General features: G+C 42.2%; 1 protein-coding gene across 1 annotated transcript in view; it reads left to right on the forward strand.

Annotated features, from left to right (window-relative positions):
* The window catches only part of ikzf3 (IKAROS family zinc finger 3), a 66,803-nt gene that overhangs the window by 35,010 nt on the left and 11,871 nt on the right, over window positions 1–19,922 (forward strand). Inside the window, exon 6 of the mRNA XM_033034767.1 lies at window positions 17,467–17,592. Coding sequence (XP_032890658.1) covers window positions 17,467–17,592 — 126 coding nt within the window. The remainder of the gene's footprint in view (window positions 1–17,466; window positions 17,593–19,922) is intronic.

Here is a 19,922-nt window from a genome sequence, read left to right on the forward strand (position 1 = left end):
GCTATGCCTCTAATTACTGAACAAACCTGCAAAGTGACATGAATCTTTTCATCTCCAAAACAAAGAAATGAAGAAATTCTTCTTGAGCAGATTGTAAAGGTCCTTGACTAGCTTTCATTACAATTCTGTGGGTTTTGGGGAGGTAAATTATGCTATGGGAGAGGGTGAGTTCCTTGATTGGGAGGCAGGTGGACAGTTTGGGAAATGGTTTATTCCTTCTTACTTTTATGTTAATCATCAATGTGCTGCCAAAAAATATACTTAAGGTTCTCAATATTATCTCAAATGGTCTTTCTCCATTTTGAGCAGCCATGGCAGAAAATTCTCAGGTGTCGATTGTGATGTCACTTTTTTTCAATTGTAAAGATGAGACAATTTCTCATTTTGACCAATAGTTTAGGTGGGAAACCTGTTGGACATGAGTAGCAGCATAGCAGTAAGATATCTCTCCCCAGACAATGCCTCATGAAAGATCTATGATTCTACCAACAAGAGTCACAGAGTGCCCTCAGCATCAGGATATTGCCCTGAGGTCCATTATATTTAGCACCTACGAAGAGATTATTGGCTTCTCTACCAGATAACATCAGGACCAATGTGATGAGAAAGATATAATTAAAGTGTTCTTGAATTGAAACCTCCACCATGATTCAATGGAAAAGAAATGTCTCCTCCGGCACCCGAAAGCTGAGATCCAGCAGAAACCAGCAGATCCAGCAGAAAGCTGAGATCCAGCAGAAACCCCAGACCTAAAAAACAGGCGATGGATGGAAAACAATGAGATGTTCCATCAGCCCACTGATAACCGAAACATATGGCGATTCTTCGGCGATGTCAGAACCATCTATGATCCCAGCACCCAATGGCCCATCCTGCTGATACCAAGAACAGATATTCACTTTGATGAGCTGTAAGCTTTTCTGAGATGTAAAATCATCTGCATCCATTGTAAAATAGTATAAAGACCGCTCAAACCAAGATGTTCTGCATTGGGCAAGCACCAAGAAGAAGACAACATTTTTCTAGCAGAAATTTCTCAGGGAATTTTTCCTGAGGGACGTCAGGAAATGTGATGAGCAGACCCAATCAGCCCGGCTACTCAGGGCTTGCCCAAATCAATGACCCAATCAGCCCGGCTACTCAGGGCTTGTCCAAATAAATGACCCAATCAGCCCGGCCACTCAGGGCTTGCCAAATAAATACATTTCATCATTAAACTATTTGAGAACAGTGAAACATCTTTGTGCAATTATTTTGAAATGTGCAATTACAAGAGACAGAAAAGAACCATTTCCTATGGAGACTGTCACATGTCCTGAAATCAAAAAGGGTTTTTAATGCAATGATTATCAGAGGATTCTGGCTCCCTCTGATAGTGATCACTGTTAATCAGATAGCCAGTTGTGATTGCAAAATAATCTACCTCTGTGTATATCCCTCCATCACAAGGCAACCGCATTACATGTCTGGCAGGAAACGAGCATCTTCCTTTACTTGTACTTGTCCTCGGTGGTTTAATCTGGTTTTTTTCGCCAGTTTATATCGAACAAATCTGGACACCAACTAATGGCATTTGTGACAGAACAATTTGTTCTGTGCTGTGGTTCGGAATATGACAAATCATTGGTGAAAGAGCAATGAATCCTTTCTTAAAGAATGAGGTTAACACTGCTTCTTTCTTACATCTGATGCTCATTGTCCTGTTGAGTTTCCCTAGCATTTTCTGTTTTTAGAATTTACAGCACCTGCAATTTTTTTCATTAATAAATCATGAATTATTTTATGTGAAGATGATTCCAGATGGAAAAAAGCCAACTCCTTCCCAAAATATAGCAACAAGTGATTTCAACTGCAGATCTGGCACAGGAGAGGAGGAGAGAGAATCGGTCTGGCTTTACTTGAGATGGGCTTAATGTTGCCTCATGTTGCCTCATCACCACCGCACTGCGCATCTCAAATTACTGACCCACAGCAGCTCTCCAGCTGTGGCTGGCATAATATCAAACATAAGTAGATACGAAATAGAAAGAGGGCCAAAGCCTTCATGAGCCTGCTCTGCTCTGCTATCTAGTAAGATCTCGGATGATTTTATGTCTCAAATCCATTCACCTTTACAAATCCCATATCCTCAGAAGCACAAAGTATTTGTCAATACCTTCTCTGCAATGCTGGAAGGCTAATCAATTGGCAGCAGAAACGGGCAGCAGGATGCTTCGGTCTGCATTAATTATTGATGTTGCCTGAGACTTTATTAATATCATAAGGTCATAAGTGATAGGAGTAGAATTAGGCCATTTGGCTCATCGAGTCTACTCCACCATTCAATCATGGCTGATTTATCGCTCCCTCCTAACCCCATTCTCCTGCCTTCTCACCATAACCTCTGACACCCGTACTAATCAAAAATGCGATCTATCTCTGGCTTAAATGTATCCACTGACTTGGCCTCTACAGCCTTCTGTGGCTTAGAATTGCACAGATTCACCACCCTCTGACTAAAGAAATTTCTCCTCTTCTCCTTCCTTAAAGAACGTCCTTTAATTCTGAGGCTGTGACCTCTAGTCCTCATAGGCTCCAAAGCAACACTCAGCAAAATCAATAACCCCACTCTCACCATCGATGGCACCACTGTCTCCCCATCTCCCCAGGCCCGCAACCTTGGCGTGATCTTTGATTACACCCTCTCCCTTGAGTCTCACATCCGCCATGTCATTAAAACCTCCTTCTTTCATCTCCGCAACATCGCCAAACTCAGACCCTCTCTCACACCTCCCGCTGCTGAAACACTCATCCATGCCTTCATCTCCTCCCGACTGGACTATTGCAACTCACTTCTCCTTGGCATCAGCTGCACCTACATCAACCGACTCCAACTGGTCTAGAACGCAGCCGCCCGACTCATCACCCACACCAAATCCTGGCATCACATCACTCCAGTCCTCAAACAACTTCACTGGCTTCCCATCTCCCACCGGATCACCTACAAAATCCTGGTCCTCACCTACAAAGCCCTCCACCATCTGGCCCCCCCATATCTCACTGACCTCCTCTCCCCCTACCAACCCTCACGGTCCCTCAGATCCACATCAGCCGGTCTCCTCTCCATCCACAAGTCAAACCTCCACAGTTTTGGGGACAGAGCCTTCTCCAGGGAAGCTCCCAGGCTCTGGAACTCCCTCCCCCAACTGATCCGCAATTCCGTGTCCCTCACCATCTTCCAGTCCCGCCTCAAGACCCATCTCTTCACCTCTGCCTATCCTTAGCCCCACGTCCCCGTCCCTTTTCATCTGTGCATTAATTGCCTCATACTGTGTTTTGAATTGTATTCTGTCTTTACTATGTGTACTAGTCATGTCTCTACTATTTATTTCATTCCCTTACATGTTTTTCCTCTACTCGCTAAATTTTTGTAAGGTGTCCTTGAGACTCCTGAAAGGCGCCCATAAATAAAATTTATTATTATTATTATTATTACACTGTCCCATATCATAGCTGATATTGATTGTCATTGCCACTCATATAATGTTTCTACTTATCAATTAGCTTGCATGTTGCACCAGTTAACAGTTCTGCAATCATCACACTGTACGATTACCACATTTGATCTTTATCTGAGCACCAATAGATGCTTGTAATCATTTATTTGGTTGACACCACGGGTATCGCTAAAGATTCCATGGTATTATTCCATTGGAGGAATTTGAGGTGAAACTGGTCCAAATCTTCCAGTTGCCGGGAGGTTCCAGAGGAGCAGCAGAATTGTAGATGTTACTTCCTTGTTTCAAAAGAGGTACAAGGATAAACCCAGAAACCGCAGGCTATATGTGTAACCTTAGTGGTGAGAATCTTGTTTGAATCTATAATCTAGAGCAAAATAAATATCTTTGGACATCTGTGAATTAATATATGAAACCAAATAGTACAGTACCCATTAAAAGTAAATAATACAGAGGAATTTATACTTCTTTTAGTTTTTTAACGAGAGGGCTGATCAGTTGTTTAGTATATAGATTGGCATAAGCCAATTGATTAATTAGCTTCTAATAGGCTCAGCAACAAAACTGAAGTCCATGAAATAAGAGGATCATAGTCATAGAGTGATGCAGTGTGGAAACAGACCCTTCGGCCCAACTCGCCCACACCGGCCAACATGTCCCAGCTACACTAGTCCCACTTTCCTGCGCTTGGTCCATATCCCTCCAAACCTGTCCTATACATGTACCTGTCTAACTGTTTCTTAAACGATGGGATAGTCTCAGCCTCAACTACCTCCTCTAGCAGCTTGTTCCATACACCCACCACCCTTTGTGTGAAAAAGTTACCCCTCGGATTCCTATTAAATCTTTTCCCCTTCACCTTAAACCTATGTCCTCTGGTCCTCGATTCCCCTACTCTGGGCAAAAGACTGTGCATCTACCCGATCTATTCCTCTCATGGTTTTGTATACCTCTATATGATTTCCCCTCATCCTCCTGCGCTCCATGGAATAGAGACCCAGCCTACTCATCCTCTCCCTATAGCTCACACCTTCTAGTCCTGGCAACATCCTCGTGAATCTTTTCTGAACCATTTCAAGCTTGACAATATCTTTCCAATAACATGGTGCCCAGAACTAAATACAATATTCTAAATGCGGTCTCACCAACGGCAACATGACCGCCCAACCTCTATATTCAATACTCTGACTGAAGCCTTTTTGACCACCTTATCTACCTGCAACTCGACCTTCAAGGAACCATGTACCTGTACTCCTAGATCCCTCTGTTCTACAACACTACCCAGAGGCCTACCATTTACTGTGTAGGTCCTGCCCTTGTTCAACCTCCCAAAATGCAACACCTCACACTTTTCTGTATTAAATTCCATCAACCATTCCACAGCCCACCTGGCCAATCGATCCAGATCCTGCTGCAATCGTTCACAACCATCTTCACTATCTGCAAAACCACTCACTTTTGTATCATCAGTGAACTTGCTAATCTTGCCCTGTATGTTCTCATCCAAATCATTGATGTAGATGACAAACAGTAACGGGCCCAGCACCGAACCTGAGGTACACCACTAATCACAGGCCTCCAGTCTGAGAAGCAACCTTCCACCATCACCCGCTGCTTCCTTCCATGGAGCCAATTTGCTATCCATTCAGCTATATCTCTGTGGATGCCTTGCGATCGAACCTTGCAGAGCAGCCTACCATGCGGCACCTTGTCAAACGCCTTACTGAAGTCCATATAAACAACATCTACAGCTCTGCCCTCATCAACCTTTTTTGTCACATCTTCAAAAAAATCAATCAGATTTGTGAGACACGACAATATGAATTTGGCCAAAAGAACGAGACATAATGAGTTACAGCAAATAAATGTTTTTAGGCTGGATCACCTGTACGATATTCCCTGCAGGTCAGTGACAGGGCCAATACCCTTCTCAACACTAATGATGTCCAAATGTGGAAGTATAGTAAGTAGTGCGGAGGAGAATGATCAGTTGCAAGGGACAGACTATTGAACTGGGAGGGCATACGACATGCGAGATTTAAAGCCGTGATGTCTATAGCAATGTATTTCAGTGGATAATTAGGTGAAGTGTTGTAAGATAAATAAAACCATTCTAAAGAGAGTGTAAAATCAGAAAAAACCGTGGGCATAATTTTGGACGTTGGCAGAAGAGGTTGAAACATAGAAAATAGGAGCATAGGTCGAGCCTGTTCCACTGTTCAATATGATCATGACTGATCACCCAAATTCAGTCCCTGCTCCAGGTCTTTTACCATAACCTCAATCTCTTTAGCCATGAGTAGTATATATAATTCCCTACGACCTTGAAGGAGGTCATTTGGCCCATCCAGTCTATACTGGATTTCAGAGTTATTCCAACACTCCTGGTTCTCCACTTAATTCCCAGCAACCCATTCTGCCTCCCAAGCCCATTAACATTGATTCTACGACCACCCACCCATAATAGGAGTAATATGCAGAGCCCAATGAACCAGCACAGCTCTGGGAATGGGGTAATCTGGGGGAAACCTATGAAATGACTGGGAGGACGTGCAAACTCCATACAGAGAACAACCAAGGATCTGTGAGGGAATAATGTAATTGCTGCAGCTTCCTGATACAGAGTCTAGATCTAAAACAGCGATCATCTCTTTGCGTCCGCAGATGTTGCTTGACCTGCTGAGTCCTTCTAGCAGTTTGTTTTTGCTCCAAATTCCAGCATCTCTTGTGGCCCGGACTGCTAAACAATTGGTTAATTCAGCCACAACTGCCATCTATGGTAGAGAATTCCACAGGTTCACCATTGATTGGGTGAAGAATGTTCTTCTCATCAGTCCTGAATAGCCTACTCTGTATGCTTAGGCTGTGGTTCCTGACTCTGTCATTAATATATTGTGTAAATAACTGGGGCCCAAGCAATGAACACTACTGTACCTCCCTAGTCACTAACAGCCACTTGGGAAAGTGCTTATTTGTTTCTGCTTCTTGCTACCTCTCCCTCTCTGCAAGCCATTTTCTATCCATATCTTTTAGCTATCCTATACCACAAAACTCTAAAGACGCGCAGGTTTGTAGATTAATTGGCTTGGTATAAATGTAATTTGTCCCTAGTGTGTGTAGGATAGTGTAAGAGTGTGGGGATCGCTGGTCGGTGCGGACTCGGAGGACCGAAGGGCCTGTTTCCGCGCTGTATCTCTAAACTAAACTAAAGTAAAAATCAACTTTTCCACATGATACACTTATTCTTTGATTCCTTTCATTTTCAAGTCTATCAGTTTCCCCATTGCCTATTACAGCTCTTTGTGGCAGAGAATATCAAAATCAGCACTCAGCAAAAAATAAGTTTCCAGTCAAAAACTCAGTCCAAAATGGTCAAATTCCATTCTCTTCACCGGGGAAAGCCTCTTGCATTTTTGTCAGAATCTAGTATGAATCAATGAGAACATTCTTCAATTCCTATGTATATTGGCCAGTCTTGCTCCATCTATCCACACATGACAGTGCCTCATCTCACAAATCAAACTCATGATTTTTGTTACACTGTCTCCAAAATGTATCCTTCAGAACAAAATTCTGCAAGTGAACTCAGGAACGCTTGTTCTCTGGCCACCTTGCAATAAAGGCCAATCTTCCATTTGCCAATTAAATATTTCCCCTCTCTGTATTTCTCTGCTCCACATCCCATGAGCCAAAATGCTGAGATCTCACCACACATCAATATTTACTTTTCACTGTTAAAAGAATATCTTGTTATTCTGTCTTCTTACCAAAGAGAATCACCTCTCATTTTTCCACATACTCCATCTGCCATCTTCTTGTCAACTTATAGTCATAGAGTGATACAGTGTGGAAAGAGGCCCTTCGGCTCAACTTGCCCACACTGGCTAACATGTCCCAGTTACACTAGTCCCACCTGCTCGTGTTTGATCCATATCCCTCCAAACCTGTCCTATCCATGTACCTGTCTAACTGTTTCATAAATGTTGTGATAGTCCCTGTCTCAACTACCTCCTCTGGCAGCTTGTTCCATACACCCACCACCCTTTGTGTGAAAATATTATCCCTCTGATTACTATTAAATATTTTCACCTTCACCTTAAACCTATGCCCTCTGCTCCTAGATTCACCTACTCTAGAGACCATGAGTGTCTATTCCTCTCATGATTTTATACACTATAAGATCACCCCTCATCCTCCTGCGCTCCAAGGAATAGATTCCAAGCCTACTCAACCTCTCCGTATAGCTCAGACACTCTAGTCCTGGCACCATCATCGTAAATCTTCTCTGTACCCTTTCCAGCTTGACAACATCTTTCCTATAGCATGGTGCCCAGAACTGAACACAATACTCCAAATGCCGCCTCACCAACGTCTTATACAACTGCAACATGACCTTCCAACTTTCATATTGATTACTCTGACTGATAGGGGCCAATGTGCCAAAAGCCTTTTTGACCACCCTATCTACCTGAGACAAGGAACTATGCACCTGCACTCCTAGATCCCTCTGCTCTACAACACTTCCCAGAGCCGTACTATTAATTGTATAAGTCCTGCCCATGTTAGACTTCCCAAAATGCAACACCTCACATTTCTCTGTGTTAAATTCCATCAACCATTCCTCAGCCACCTGGCCAATCGATCCAGATCCTGCTGCAATTTTTCACAACCATCTTCACTATCTGCAAAACCACCCACTTTTGTATAATCTGCAAACTTGCTAATCTTGCCGTGTGTGTCCTCATCCAAACCATTGACATAGATGACAAATATCTCAGCACCAAACCCTGAGGCACACCACTAGTCACAGGCCTCCAGTCCGTGAAGCAACCTTCCACCATCACCCTCTGCTTCCTTCCATAGAAACAGAAAAACATAGAAAATAGGTACAGGTGTAGGCCATTCGGCTCTTCGAGCCAGCACCTCCATTCAATATGATCATGGCTGATCATCCAAAATCAGTACCCCATTCTGATTTTTTCCCCATATCCGTTGATTCCCTTAGCCCTAAGAGCTAAATCTAACTTTCTTGAAAATATCCAGTGAATTGGCCTCCACTGCCTTCTGTGGCAGAGAATTCCACAGAATTACAGCTCTCTGGGTGAAAAGGTTTTCCCTCATCTCAGTCCTAAATGGCCTACCCCTTTTTCTTAAACTGTGACCCTTGGTCTGGACTCCCCCAAAATCGGGAACATTTTTCCTGCATCTACCCCGTCCAATCCCCTAAGAATTTTATATGTTTCTATAAGATATCCTCTCATCCTTCTAAATTCCAGTTAATACAAGCCCAGTCGACCCATTCTTTCATCATATGTCAGTCCCGCCATCCCGGGAATAAACCTGGTGAACCTACGCCGCACTCCCTCAATCGCAATAATGTCCTTCCTCAAATTAGGAGATCAAAATTGCACACAATACTCCAGGTGCCGTCTCACCATGAAGCCATTTTTCTATCCATTCAGCTATCTGTCCTTGGCTCCCATTTGATCTAACCTTCCAGAGCTGCCTACCATGCAGAATCTTATTGAATTATTTGCTGAAGTCCATATATACAACATCTGCCCTCATTGACCTTTTTGGTCACGTCTTCAAAAAACTCAATCAGATTTGTGAGACATGACATCCCACGTACAAAACCATGCTGACTATCCCTAATCCGCCCTTGTCCGTCTAAATGCCTGTATATCCTATCCCTCAGAATACTCTCTAGTAACTTTCCAAGTACAGATGTTAAGCTCACTGGCCTATAGTTCCCAGCATTCCCCTGCAGGCCTTCTTGAATAGAGGCACATTTGCTTAACTTACTTAACTTTTCTATACCTTTCACAAACTCTTGCTAGCTCCTGATCATCTCATTTTGTCACCTGTCAGTCTCAGTGCAGATGGCTCGACTACGTGTGGATCGTAAAATGGTGATGCCAACAGCGTATTGTTCTCGGAAAAGACGATCTTTTGCAATAACCATCTCATCAGTTGATGCCGATAACAGATTTCTTACTTAATGAATTTCATCATCAGACTGTGTAGTTGAAATTTGAGTAAATGACTAACTGGACCAGTCAGCCTTTCATTTCTCTGTACCTACCATTAATCTAAAGGTTAAAAATGTGATTTTATTTCCCTTTATGTAAAATTTCCATTTTATTAAATAGGGCACTACATTCAGATATGATCACATCACATTCCTCTATATAGGTCACAGCATCTGATAGGCTGTTACATTTTAACATGCTGTTAGATTATTTTTATTTTTCAGTTTAAAGTTTATCGTCGCAGCAGTTCTCCAGTAATTAAACATACTTCTGTAGTATTGAAAAGTATTGCTTGCTCCATGCTGTTCTGAGATGGGTCTTCCTGCATACTAATCAGAGGTCAAAGGCTTATTATTTGTTTTGAGCTTATAATGTAATCTTAATACGTCCTTAATCAATTTTACGTATCTGCACGTTTACACAAGGAATGAATCGAAATGCTGAAAATCTGAAATAAAGCAGAACATACTCAGCTGTTCAGAAGCATCTGTAATGAGGGAAACAGTGGATTATTTCAGGTCAATGACCCTTCATTCTGGTACTGACGAAAGACTATCAACATGGATAGTCATCCTGGGATTCTCTTCACAGATCAGTACTTCCACCATTTTATGTTTTTAACTCTGGCATCAACTAACGTTGGAAGAGCACAACATGGAACATGTATTTCAATTGTATGTCATGAGTGTAATTTAGAAGATTGAGGTAGAAGTGGGGGATTCCATGAATGCCCTTGTCTGGATGTAAAGTCAGTAGTGAGACAGGCATCACAGGTGCTGCATTATTCATTCTTGCAAACAATTAAACCTCCATGTGCTGGAGATAACATATTGGCAAAGATTGGCATTTGTATTGCTTTATTATTGACTTTGTGTGCTATCCAGTCAAATCATACTGCAGATGAATACAATCAAGCCGTACAGAAGTACAATAGATAGTGCAACGAGAAGAATACCAGAGTGCAGAACAGTAATAGTCTTACAGCTACATGGAAATTTGTACAAGTACAAATACAATTTCTCAGACGACACCACTGGAGTGGACTGGTTATCAAATAATGATGAGAGGAAGTATAGAAAAGAGGTTGAGAACCATGTATTCTGGTGCCAGCAAGACAAAGGAGATAGTGATTGGCTTCTGGGATCTAGAAGTGCAGGAATATAGTTCCGTGAATGTGGCGTCACAGGTGAAGAGGCTTTTGGTACATCGGCCTTCATCAGTATTGAGTATAGAACTTAGGAGGTTATGTTACAGTTATATAATACATGGTGGGGCCACATTTAAAGTATTATGTGCAGTTTGGACACCATATTATGATAGGAAAGATGCTGTCAAGCTGGAAAGGGTGCTGAGAAGATTTACGAGGATGTTGCCAAGACTCGTGAACCTGAGGTATAGGGAGAAGTTGAGCAGTCTAGGACTCTATCCCTTGGAACGCAGGAGGATGAAGGGTGATTTTATAGAGGTGTACAAAATTGTGAGAGGAATAGATCGAATAAATGCACAGAGTCTTTTGCCCAGAGCTGGGGAATCAAAAAACAGACATAGGTTTAAGGTGAGAGGGGAAAGATTTAATAGAAATCTGAGGGGTCATTTTTTTACACAAAGAGTGGTAGGTGTTTTGGAACGAGCTGCTGGAGGAGGTAGTTGAGGCAGGTACTATTGCAACATTTTAGAAACATTTAGATAGGTACATGGATAGGACAGGGTTAAAGCGATATGGGCCGAACGCAGGCAGGTGGGATTAGTGTAGATAGGACATGCTGGTCGGCATGGGCATGGTGGGCCAAAGAGCCTGTTTCCACGCTGTATGACTATCACTTTATCACCAGCCACATCGAACCTATGGCCAAGAAAGCAATACTTCCTCAGAAGGCATGTTCTCACCAGGTTCTGCACAGGAGCCATAGAAAGCATTTTATACAAATGAATCACAGCATGGTTTAAGAACAGCTCCAGGCAAGACAGCAAGATATGTCAGAGAGGTGTGGACATTGTCCAGACCATCACACAAACCTACCTCCCTTCCATTGACACCATCTACACTTCACACTGCCTTGGCAAGACCAGCAGCATTATTAAAGACCAGTCTCACCCCGGTCACTCCCACTTTTCCCATCTCCCATCAGGCAAGAGGTACAGAGGTTTGAAAACGCACACCTCCAGATTCAGGGACAACTGAACCGTCTCTCATCAGATAGAATGTGAAACTGACCTCCCATCTACCTCATTGGAGACCTTTGAACTATCTTTAATCAGACTTTATCTTACACTAAATATTGTATCCGTTGTCTGTGCACTGTGGACAGCTTGATTGTAATCATATATAACCTTTTTTTTTGACTGGTTAACATGCAAACAAAAGTTTTTCACTGTACTTTGGTACACCTGACAATAATAGGCTAAACTAAACTCAGTTGTATGGGAATATTTGCAGACATGGGGATAATAAATAGGCGATCTAATTTGGGCATCTTGCAACTGTGAAGACACAATATTAGCAAGTAGCAATTTAAAGTCAAATCTCCAAATGCTGGAAATGTCTAATAAAGAAAGGCATAAAGAGGCTGACTTTACTCTTTCCTGCACTTATGGAGAAATATCTACCTGTCACTAGTTCCCGCCCCACATCACTGAAAGTACTATTTTGAATCATCAATAAAATAAATGGAAAATAAGCCACTTTATTTTTTAGAGCGATTTCAGTAGCAGAATTCTTTCTACTTGTCACCGAGGTTCTTCCAGTTAATTAACAGATGTATTCTTCTTTATAACATTTTGGCATTAATCACATAAACTCCCCGGTTCAAAAGATGAGTTGAATATATTCACATGAGTTCTGTCTGTTGTACAGCTTCTAAGCTTGTGATTCTTCTGCAGAAGTGTCAATTATAGAACAGTTATCCTGCCCTGTTGGTGCCTTTATACCAAGTTAGAACACTCTTACTTTACAATAGAAATAATTCAAAGTTCGTATGAAGGAACTCTAACGTGGGCAGGACCTACACAGTGAATGGTAGGGCTCCAGGGAGTGTTGTAGAGCATATGGATCTTGGCGTGCAGGTGCATGGTTCCTTGAAGCTCGAGTCGCAGGTAGATAAGGTGGTCAAAAAGGCTTTTGGTATATTGGCCTTCATCAGTCAGAGTATTGAGTATAGAAGTTTGGTGGTCATGTTGCAGTTGTATGAGACGTTGGTGAGACCGCATTTAGAGTATTGTGTTCAGTTCTGGGCACCATGTTATATGAAAGATGTTGTCAAACTGGAAAGGGTACGGAGAAGATTTATGAGGATGTTGTCAGGACTAGATGGTGTGAGCTATAGGGAGAGGTTGAGTAGTCTGGGACTCTATTTCCTAGAGTGCAGGAGGATGAGGGGTGATCTTATAGAGGTGTGCAAAATCATGAGAGGAATAGATTGGGTAGATGCACAGAATCTCTTGCCCAGAGTGGGGGAATCGAGGACCAGAGGACATAGGTTTAAGGTGAAGGGGAAAAGATTTAATAGGAATCTGAGGGGTAACTTTTTCACACAAAGGGTGGTGAGTGTATGGAACATGCTGCCAGAGGAGGTAGTTGAGGCTGGGACTATCCCAACGTTTAAGAAACAGTTAGACAGGTACATGGATAGAACAGGTTTGGAGGGATATGGACCAAACGCAGACAGGTGGGACTAGTGTAGCTGGGACATGTTGGCCAGTGTGGACAAGTTGGGCCGAAGGGCCTGTTTCCACGCTGTATCACTCTCTGACTCTATAACTGCAGATGCTGGTTTACACCGTAGAGAGGCACAAAATGCTGGAGTAAATACTGGGGTCAGGCAGCGTCTCAGGAGAAAAGAAATAGGTGATGTGTCAGGTCAAGACCCTTCTTCAGACAGAGCGTCAAGGGAGAGGGAAACTAGAGACATGAAAAGGAACAGAAGAAATCAGCTGACACCAATGACCTAGGTAATGTGGAGTTCACAATGGTCCATTGTAGGCTGTGGAAGCGGTGATAACATAGAAACATAGAAACATAGAAATTAGGTGCAGGAGTAGGCCATTCGGCCCTTCGAGCCTGCACCGCCATTCAATATGATCATGGCTGATCATCCAACTCAGTATCCCGTACCTGCCTTCTCTCCATACCCTCTGATCCCCTTAGCCACAAGGGCCACATCTAACTCCCTCTTAAATATAGCCAATGAACTGGCCTCGACTACCCTCTGTGGCAGGGAGTTCCAGAGACTCACCACTCTCTGTGTGAAAAAAATTCTTCTCATCTCGGTTTTAAAGGATTTCCCCCTTATCCTTAAGCTGTGACCCCTTGTCCTGGACTTCCCCAACATCGGGAGCAATCTTCCTGCATCTAGCCTGTCCAACCCCTTAAGAATTTTGTAAGTTTCTATAAGATCCCCTCTCAATCTCCTAAATTCTAGAGAGTATAAACCAAGTCTATCCAATCTTTCTTCATAAGACAGTCCTGACATCCCAGGAATCAGTCTGATGAACCTTCTCTGCACTCCCTCTATGGCAATAATGTCCTTCCTCAGATTTGAAGACCAAAACTGTACGCAATACTCCAGGTGTGGTCTCACCAAGACCCTGTACAACTGCAGTAGAACCTCCCTGCTCCTATACTCAAATCCTTTTGCTATGAAAGCTAACATACCATTCGCTTTCTTCACTGCCTGCTGCACCTGCATGCCCACTTTCAATGACTGGTGTACCATGACACCCAGGTCTCGCTGCATCTCCCCTTTTCCTAGTCGGCCACCATTTAGATAATAGTCTGCTTTCCTGTTTTTGCCACCAAAATGGATAACCTCACATTTATCCACATTATACTGCATCTGCCAAACATTTGCCCACTCACCCAGCCTATCCAAGTCACCTTGCAGTCTCCTAGCACCCTCCTCACAGCTAACACTGCCCCCCAGCTTAGTGTCATCCGCAAACTTGGAGATATTGCCTTCAATTCCCTCATCCAGATCATTAATATATATTGTAAATAGCTGGGGTCCCAGCACTGAGCCTTGCGGTACCCCACTAGTCACTGCCTGCCATTGTGAAAAGGACCCGTTTACTCCTACTCTTTGCTTCCTGTTTGCCAGCCAGTTCTCTATCCACATCAATACTGAACCCCCAATGCCGTGTGCTTTAAGTTTGTAAACTAATCTCTTATGTAGGACCTTGTCGAAAGCCTTCTGGAAGTCCAGATACACCACATCCACTGGTTCTCCCCTATACACGCTAGTAGTTACATCCTCGAAAAATTCTATAAGATTCGTCAGACATGATTTACCTTTTGTAAATCCATGCTGACTTTGTCCAATGATTTCACCACTTTCCAAATGTGCTGCTATCCCATCTTTAATAACTGACTCTAGCAGTTTCCCCACTACCGATGTTAGACTAACTGGTCTGTAATTCCCCGTTTTCTCTCTCCCTCCCTTCTTAAAAAGTGGGGTTACGTTTGCTACCCGCCAATCCTCAGGAACTACTCCAGAATCTAAAGAGTTTTGAAAGATTATTACTAATGCATCCACTATTTCTGGAGCTACTTCCTTAAGTACTCTGGGATGCAGCCTATCTGGCCCTGGGGATTTATCGGCCTTTAATCCATTTAATTTACCCAACACCACTTCCCGGCTAACCTGGATTTCACTCAATTCCTCCAACTCCTTTGACCCGCGGTCCCCTGCTATTTCCGGCAGATTATTTATGTCTTCCTTAGTGAAGACGGAACCAAAGTAGTTATTCAATTGGTCCGCCATATCCTTGTTCCCCATGATCAACTCACCTGTTTCTGACTGCAAGGGACCTACATTTGTTTTAACTAATCTCTTTTCACATATCTATAAAAACTTTTGCAGTCAGTTTTTATGTTCCCTGCCAGTTTTCTTTCATAATCTATTTTTCCTTTCCTAATTAAGCCCTTTGTCCTCCTCTGCTGGTCTCTGAATTTCTCCCAGTCCTCCGGTATGCTGCTTTTTTGGCTAATTTGTACGCATCATCCTTCGCTTTGATACTATCCCTGATTTCCCTTGTTATCCACGGATGCACTACCTACCCTGATTTATTCTTTTGCCAAACTGGGATGAACAATTTTTGTAGTTCATCCATGCAGTCTTTAAATGTCTTCCATTGCATATCCACCGTCAACCCTTTTAGAATTAATTGCCAGTCAATCTTGGCCAATTCACGTCTCATACCCTCAAAGTTACCTTTCTTTAAGTTCAGAACCATTGTTTCTGAATTAACAATGTCACTCTCCATCCTAATGAAGAACTCAACCATATTATGGTCACTCTTGCCCAAGGGGGCACGTACAACAAGACTGCTAACTAACCCTTCCTCATTACTCAATACCCAGTCTAAAATAGCCTGCTCTCTCGTTGGTTCCTCTACATGTTGATTTAGATAACTATCCCGCATACATTCCAAAAAATCCTCTTCCTCAGCACCCCTGCCAATTTGATTCACCCAATCTATATGTAGATTGAAGTCACCCATTATAACGGTTTTGCCTTTGTCGCACGCATTTCTAATTTCCTGTTTGATACCATCTCCAACTTCACTACTACTGTTAGGTGGCCTGTACACAACACCCACCAGCGTTTTCTGCCCCTTAGTGTTTCGCAGCTCTACCCATACCGATTCCACATCCTGCAAACTAATGTCCTTCCTTTCCATTGCGTTAATCTCCTCTCTAATCAGCAACGCTACCCCACCCCCTTTTCCTTTCTCTCTATCCCTCCTGAATATTGAATATCCCTGGATGTTCAGCTCCCAGCCTTGGTCACCCTGGAGCCATGTCTCCGTGATCCCAACTATATCATAGTCATTAATAGCTATCTGCACATTCAACTCATCCACCTTATTACGAATGCTCCTTGCATTGAGACACAAAGCCTTCAGGCTTGTTTTTACAACACTCTTACCCCTTATACAATTTTGTTGAAAAGTGGCCCTTTTTGATTTTTGCCCTGGATTTTCCGGCCTGCCACTTTTACTTTTCACCTTGCTACCTATTGCTTCTACCCTCATTTTACACCCCTCTGTCTCTACGCTCACACATTTAAGAAACCCTTTCCCTTTAACTCCATCCTCCACTAGCCCATTCGACACCCCACCCCCCCTTATTCAGTTTAAAACCACCCGTGTAGCAGTGGCAAACCTGCCTGCCAGAATGCTGGTCCCACACCTGTTAAGATGCAATCCGTCCCTTTTGTACAGTTCCCCCTTACCCCAAAACAGATCCCAGTGATCTAAGAATCTAAATAACGAAGGGATATGAACATTGAAACTAGCAGGATGACTAGGGTGGAGAAGGGACAGAGAGAGAGGGAATGCCAGGGTTACTTGAAATTAGAGAAATCAATCAATCAATCAACCTTTATTGTCATCTTGCAAAGCAACAGTTGTACAGTGCAAAATGAGAAGACGTTTCCCAGGGAATACCGGAAAATATTCATATCGCTGGGATGTAAGCTGCCCAAACAACATAATTGGTGCTGTTCCTCCATTTTGCATGTGGCCCCACTCTGACAGTCGAGGAGGCCCAGGACAGAAAGGTCAGTGTGGGAATGGGAAGGGAAGATAAAATGTTTGTCAACCAGGAGATCAAAGTTTGAACAGGACCTGTTAACAGGTTGAATCAGAATTTCAGAATGCACTGCTTATTTGGCAAAATATTTTCAATGTCTCTCGCACTCTCTTTACCCCGAACTCAGTTTTAATCAGTTATTTCCTCCATTGATGAAAGCATGCTGATATCAGTACGTCTCCAATGTAGCATCAGTAAACCACAGACTCGTTCTCCATGCTCCCTCTGGTCATAGTCAGTGCCCTCAGAGTTGGTAAGTCATTACGTCAGCTTCCTTCCACCTGCTACACAAACTATGCGCTGAGGTGAAACCTCATGTTATTCTGTTGATTTTTTTCTCTCATTTTAGCAGAGACAGAAGAAATTCATCATCGCAATCTAAAAGCAGAGATGGGATCTGAGAGAGCTCTGGTGCTGGATAGACTTGCAAGCAATGTCGCCAAGCGGAAAAGCTCAATGCCTCAAAAATTCATCGGTAAGAATTTAGATGCTTTATTTTAATCATGTAACTAGGCTGGCTTCTGACGCCCACCAGTTCCTGCAGATAAAGCTGAGGATTTTGACACACTAGTGTTTGCATTGTGCATTAATTTAATTAAGGTAGCACTGCCATTTCTGTTAATTCTTGTACCAGAGGTCGGCCTTTACACAAATAGAATCACGAATATGCGCTGCAGAATTAGAAATTGCGGGACTGTTGGAGCTTTTGTGCAATTGAAGAATGCATCTAGGTTGGAGTTTGAAAACATTTTGAGAGTCATTATTTCATAAAAATTATTATTTTGTAATGAATTTTACTGTGTAAGGAATTTGTAAGGAATTAAAAAATTACAGTTAGCAATGTAATTACTTTAACCTACATTGCATATAGAAAGCAATGTAAATGTAACACAAACACATCTAATGTCTGACACAGTAGAGTTGTGTACAGATAATGAACATTTAATTATAAGCACTGTGTTATCATGATATTCTTATTACCACAAATTTAAACATTTTAGTTTCATGGCGCATTTTCACCATTCCGTGCCTTTAAAGTTAATTTGTCACCGGTGTGACATTTATAATTGTCAGAACGCACCACCCTCAATTTTAGCTGTAGAATTACACTTGTAAACAAAGGAAATGTTCCAGTGAATATCAAATTTTTGCAGACAAAAGTGAAGATTGTAGATAAATTATATTAAAAATTAATCTGCTCCTCCTGCAGTATCATAACACGAAGAGAAGCTGGTTCTGTCAGTGGCCTGATCATGTTAATATTCTGACCTTTATTATGTTCTTATGCAGCTGCTTGGTTCTGAGATTCCATGCAGTATTTTTTTAATGACAAATGCTTTACATCAGTGTGTTTACTGGGAGATAATAACCATTTTAGAAAAAATATATTTGAAATTGTTTGTGGCATTTTCTGCTGTTTTGAGAATTTGTAAAATTAGCCAATCGGTTTTTAGAAATATTGGTTTGAGAATCAATTTTGTTTGGATTGAACCGCAGTTATCTTTTTAATACTTATCCATTAAGTAATGTGAAAGCATTCACATGTCAAAGAATCAAATGCATGGCCTTGCACAAATAAGATGCCAATGAATTGGTGAAATATCCTGCTGTATTTGTTAGCATCATCCACAGTGGCCCTGTAAGGGTTAACTTGTCAGTTCCAATTAACTTTGCCGATCTGAAAAAATGTAATATTAGAGTTTCAGATAGACGGAAGTAGCAAAAGATTAGAAAATACTGAACTCTGTGGTATTTTAACCCCTTTAATTTAATGGTCCTGGTTATTATCTTTCACATCCCATGACCATTTCCACAGGAATGTTTCAAACAAACTAAACATTTCCACTTTATTTTGATGTTTGTGCTATTTTGAAATGAAGTTTTTTTTGCGGAGGATTAGTAGGAGTAATTCTGCAAAGATGATTGAAACTGAGTAATGAAGTGTTAATGTGGATCAAAGTGCCCAATCTTTTCCTGTTCACAGGATGCAGTTTCTCACCATTTTTCTGAACTCTTGTTATCTATGTGAAAATAAAACACAGAAAGTAACAAGTGTTGCTTTCATCTGCTGGAGTTATGGTGACATTTATCTTGCCCGTAAATGAAACATAATGATAGCTTCTAGTATGCTTTACTCATTAAGCAAACCCACACCATTACTGGGACTGTATATGTTTTAGTCGAGAGCAGCAAGAAGCAACATCCTCAGCCTCACCGACAGATGAAGCTATCAACGTCAGTCATTTATCTCAGTTTCAAAATAATGAAGGCAGGTCTGCTGTTGTAAACGGCTTGGGTACAAGGCTTCTATCAGCTCTTTATAAGTCAGGCATGGTACATTTACATCAGCAGAGCATGTTTATTCTGTGCAGCAGTCATGGAGGCATACAGCACGGAACCAGGCCCTTTGGTCCAACTTGCCCACACCAACCAAAATGCCCCATCTACACTGCTCCCATCTCCCGTGCAAGGCCCATAACCCTCCAAACCTGCACTATCCATGTACCTGTTCAATTGTCTCTTAAACGTTATGATAGTACCTGCCTCAACTACCTCCTCCGACAGCTCGTTCCATACACCCACCACCCTTTGTGTAAAAGATCACCCCTCAGGATCCTATTAAGAACAGGCTTGCAAGGGAGTTCCTATTCTCAAAAGGAAAATATTCGATCTCTACCCAACAACATCCATCTGTAATATTGTGGCATCATAGGCAGGTTCTGACTACAATATGACCCTGAGGAAATGCTGTCTATAAATCCATTGGGCAGCTGCCAGGATTGGGATTTCCCTGTGAATCCATTG

Source organism: Amblyraja radiata, chromosome 16 (assembly GCF_010909765.2).
Source record: "Amblyraja radiata isolate CabotCenter1 chromosome 16, sAmbRad1.1.pri, whole genome shotgun sequence".
Lineage (NCBI taxonomy): Eukaryota > Metazoa > Chordata > Chondrichthyes > Rajiformes > Rajidae > Amblyraja > Amblyraja radiata.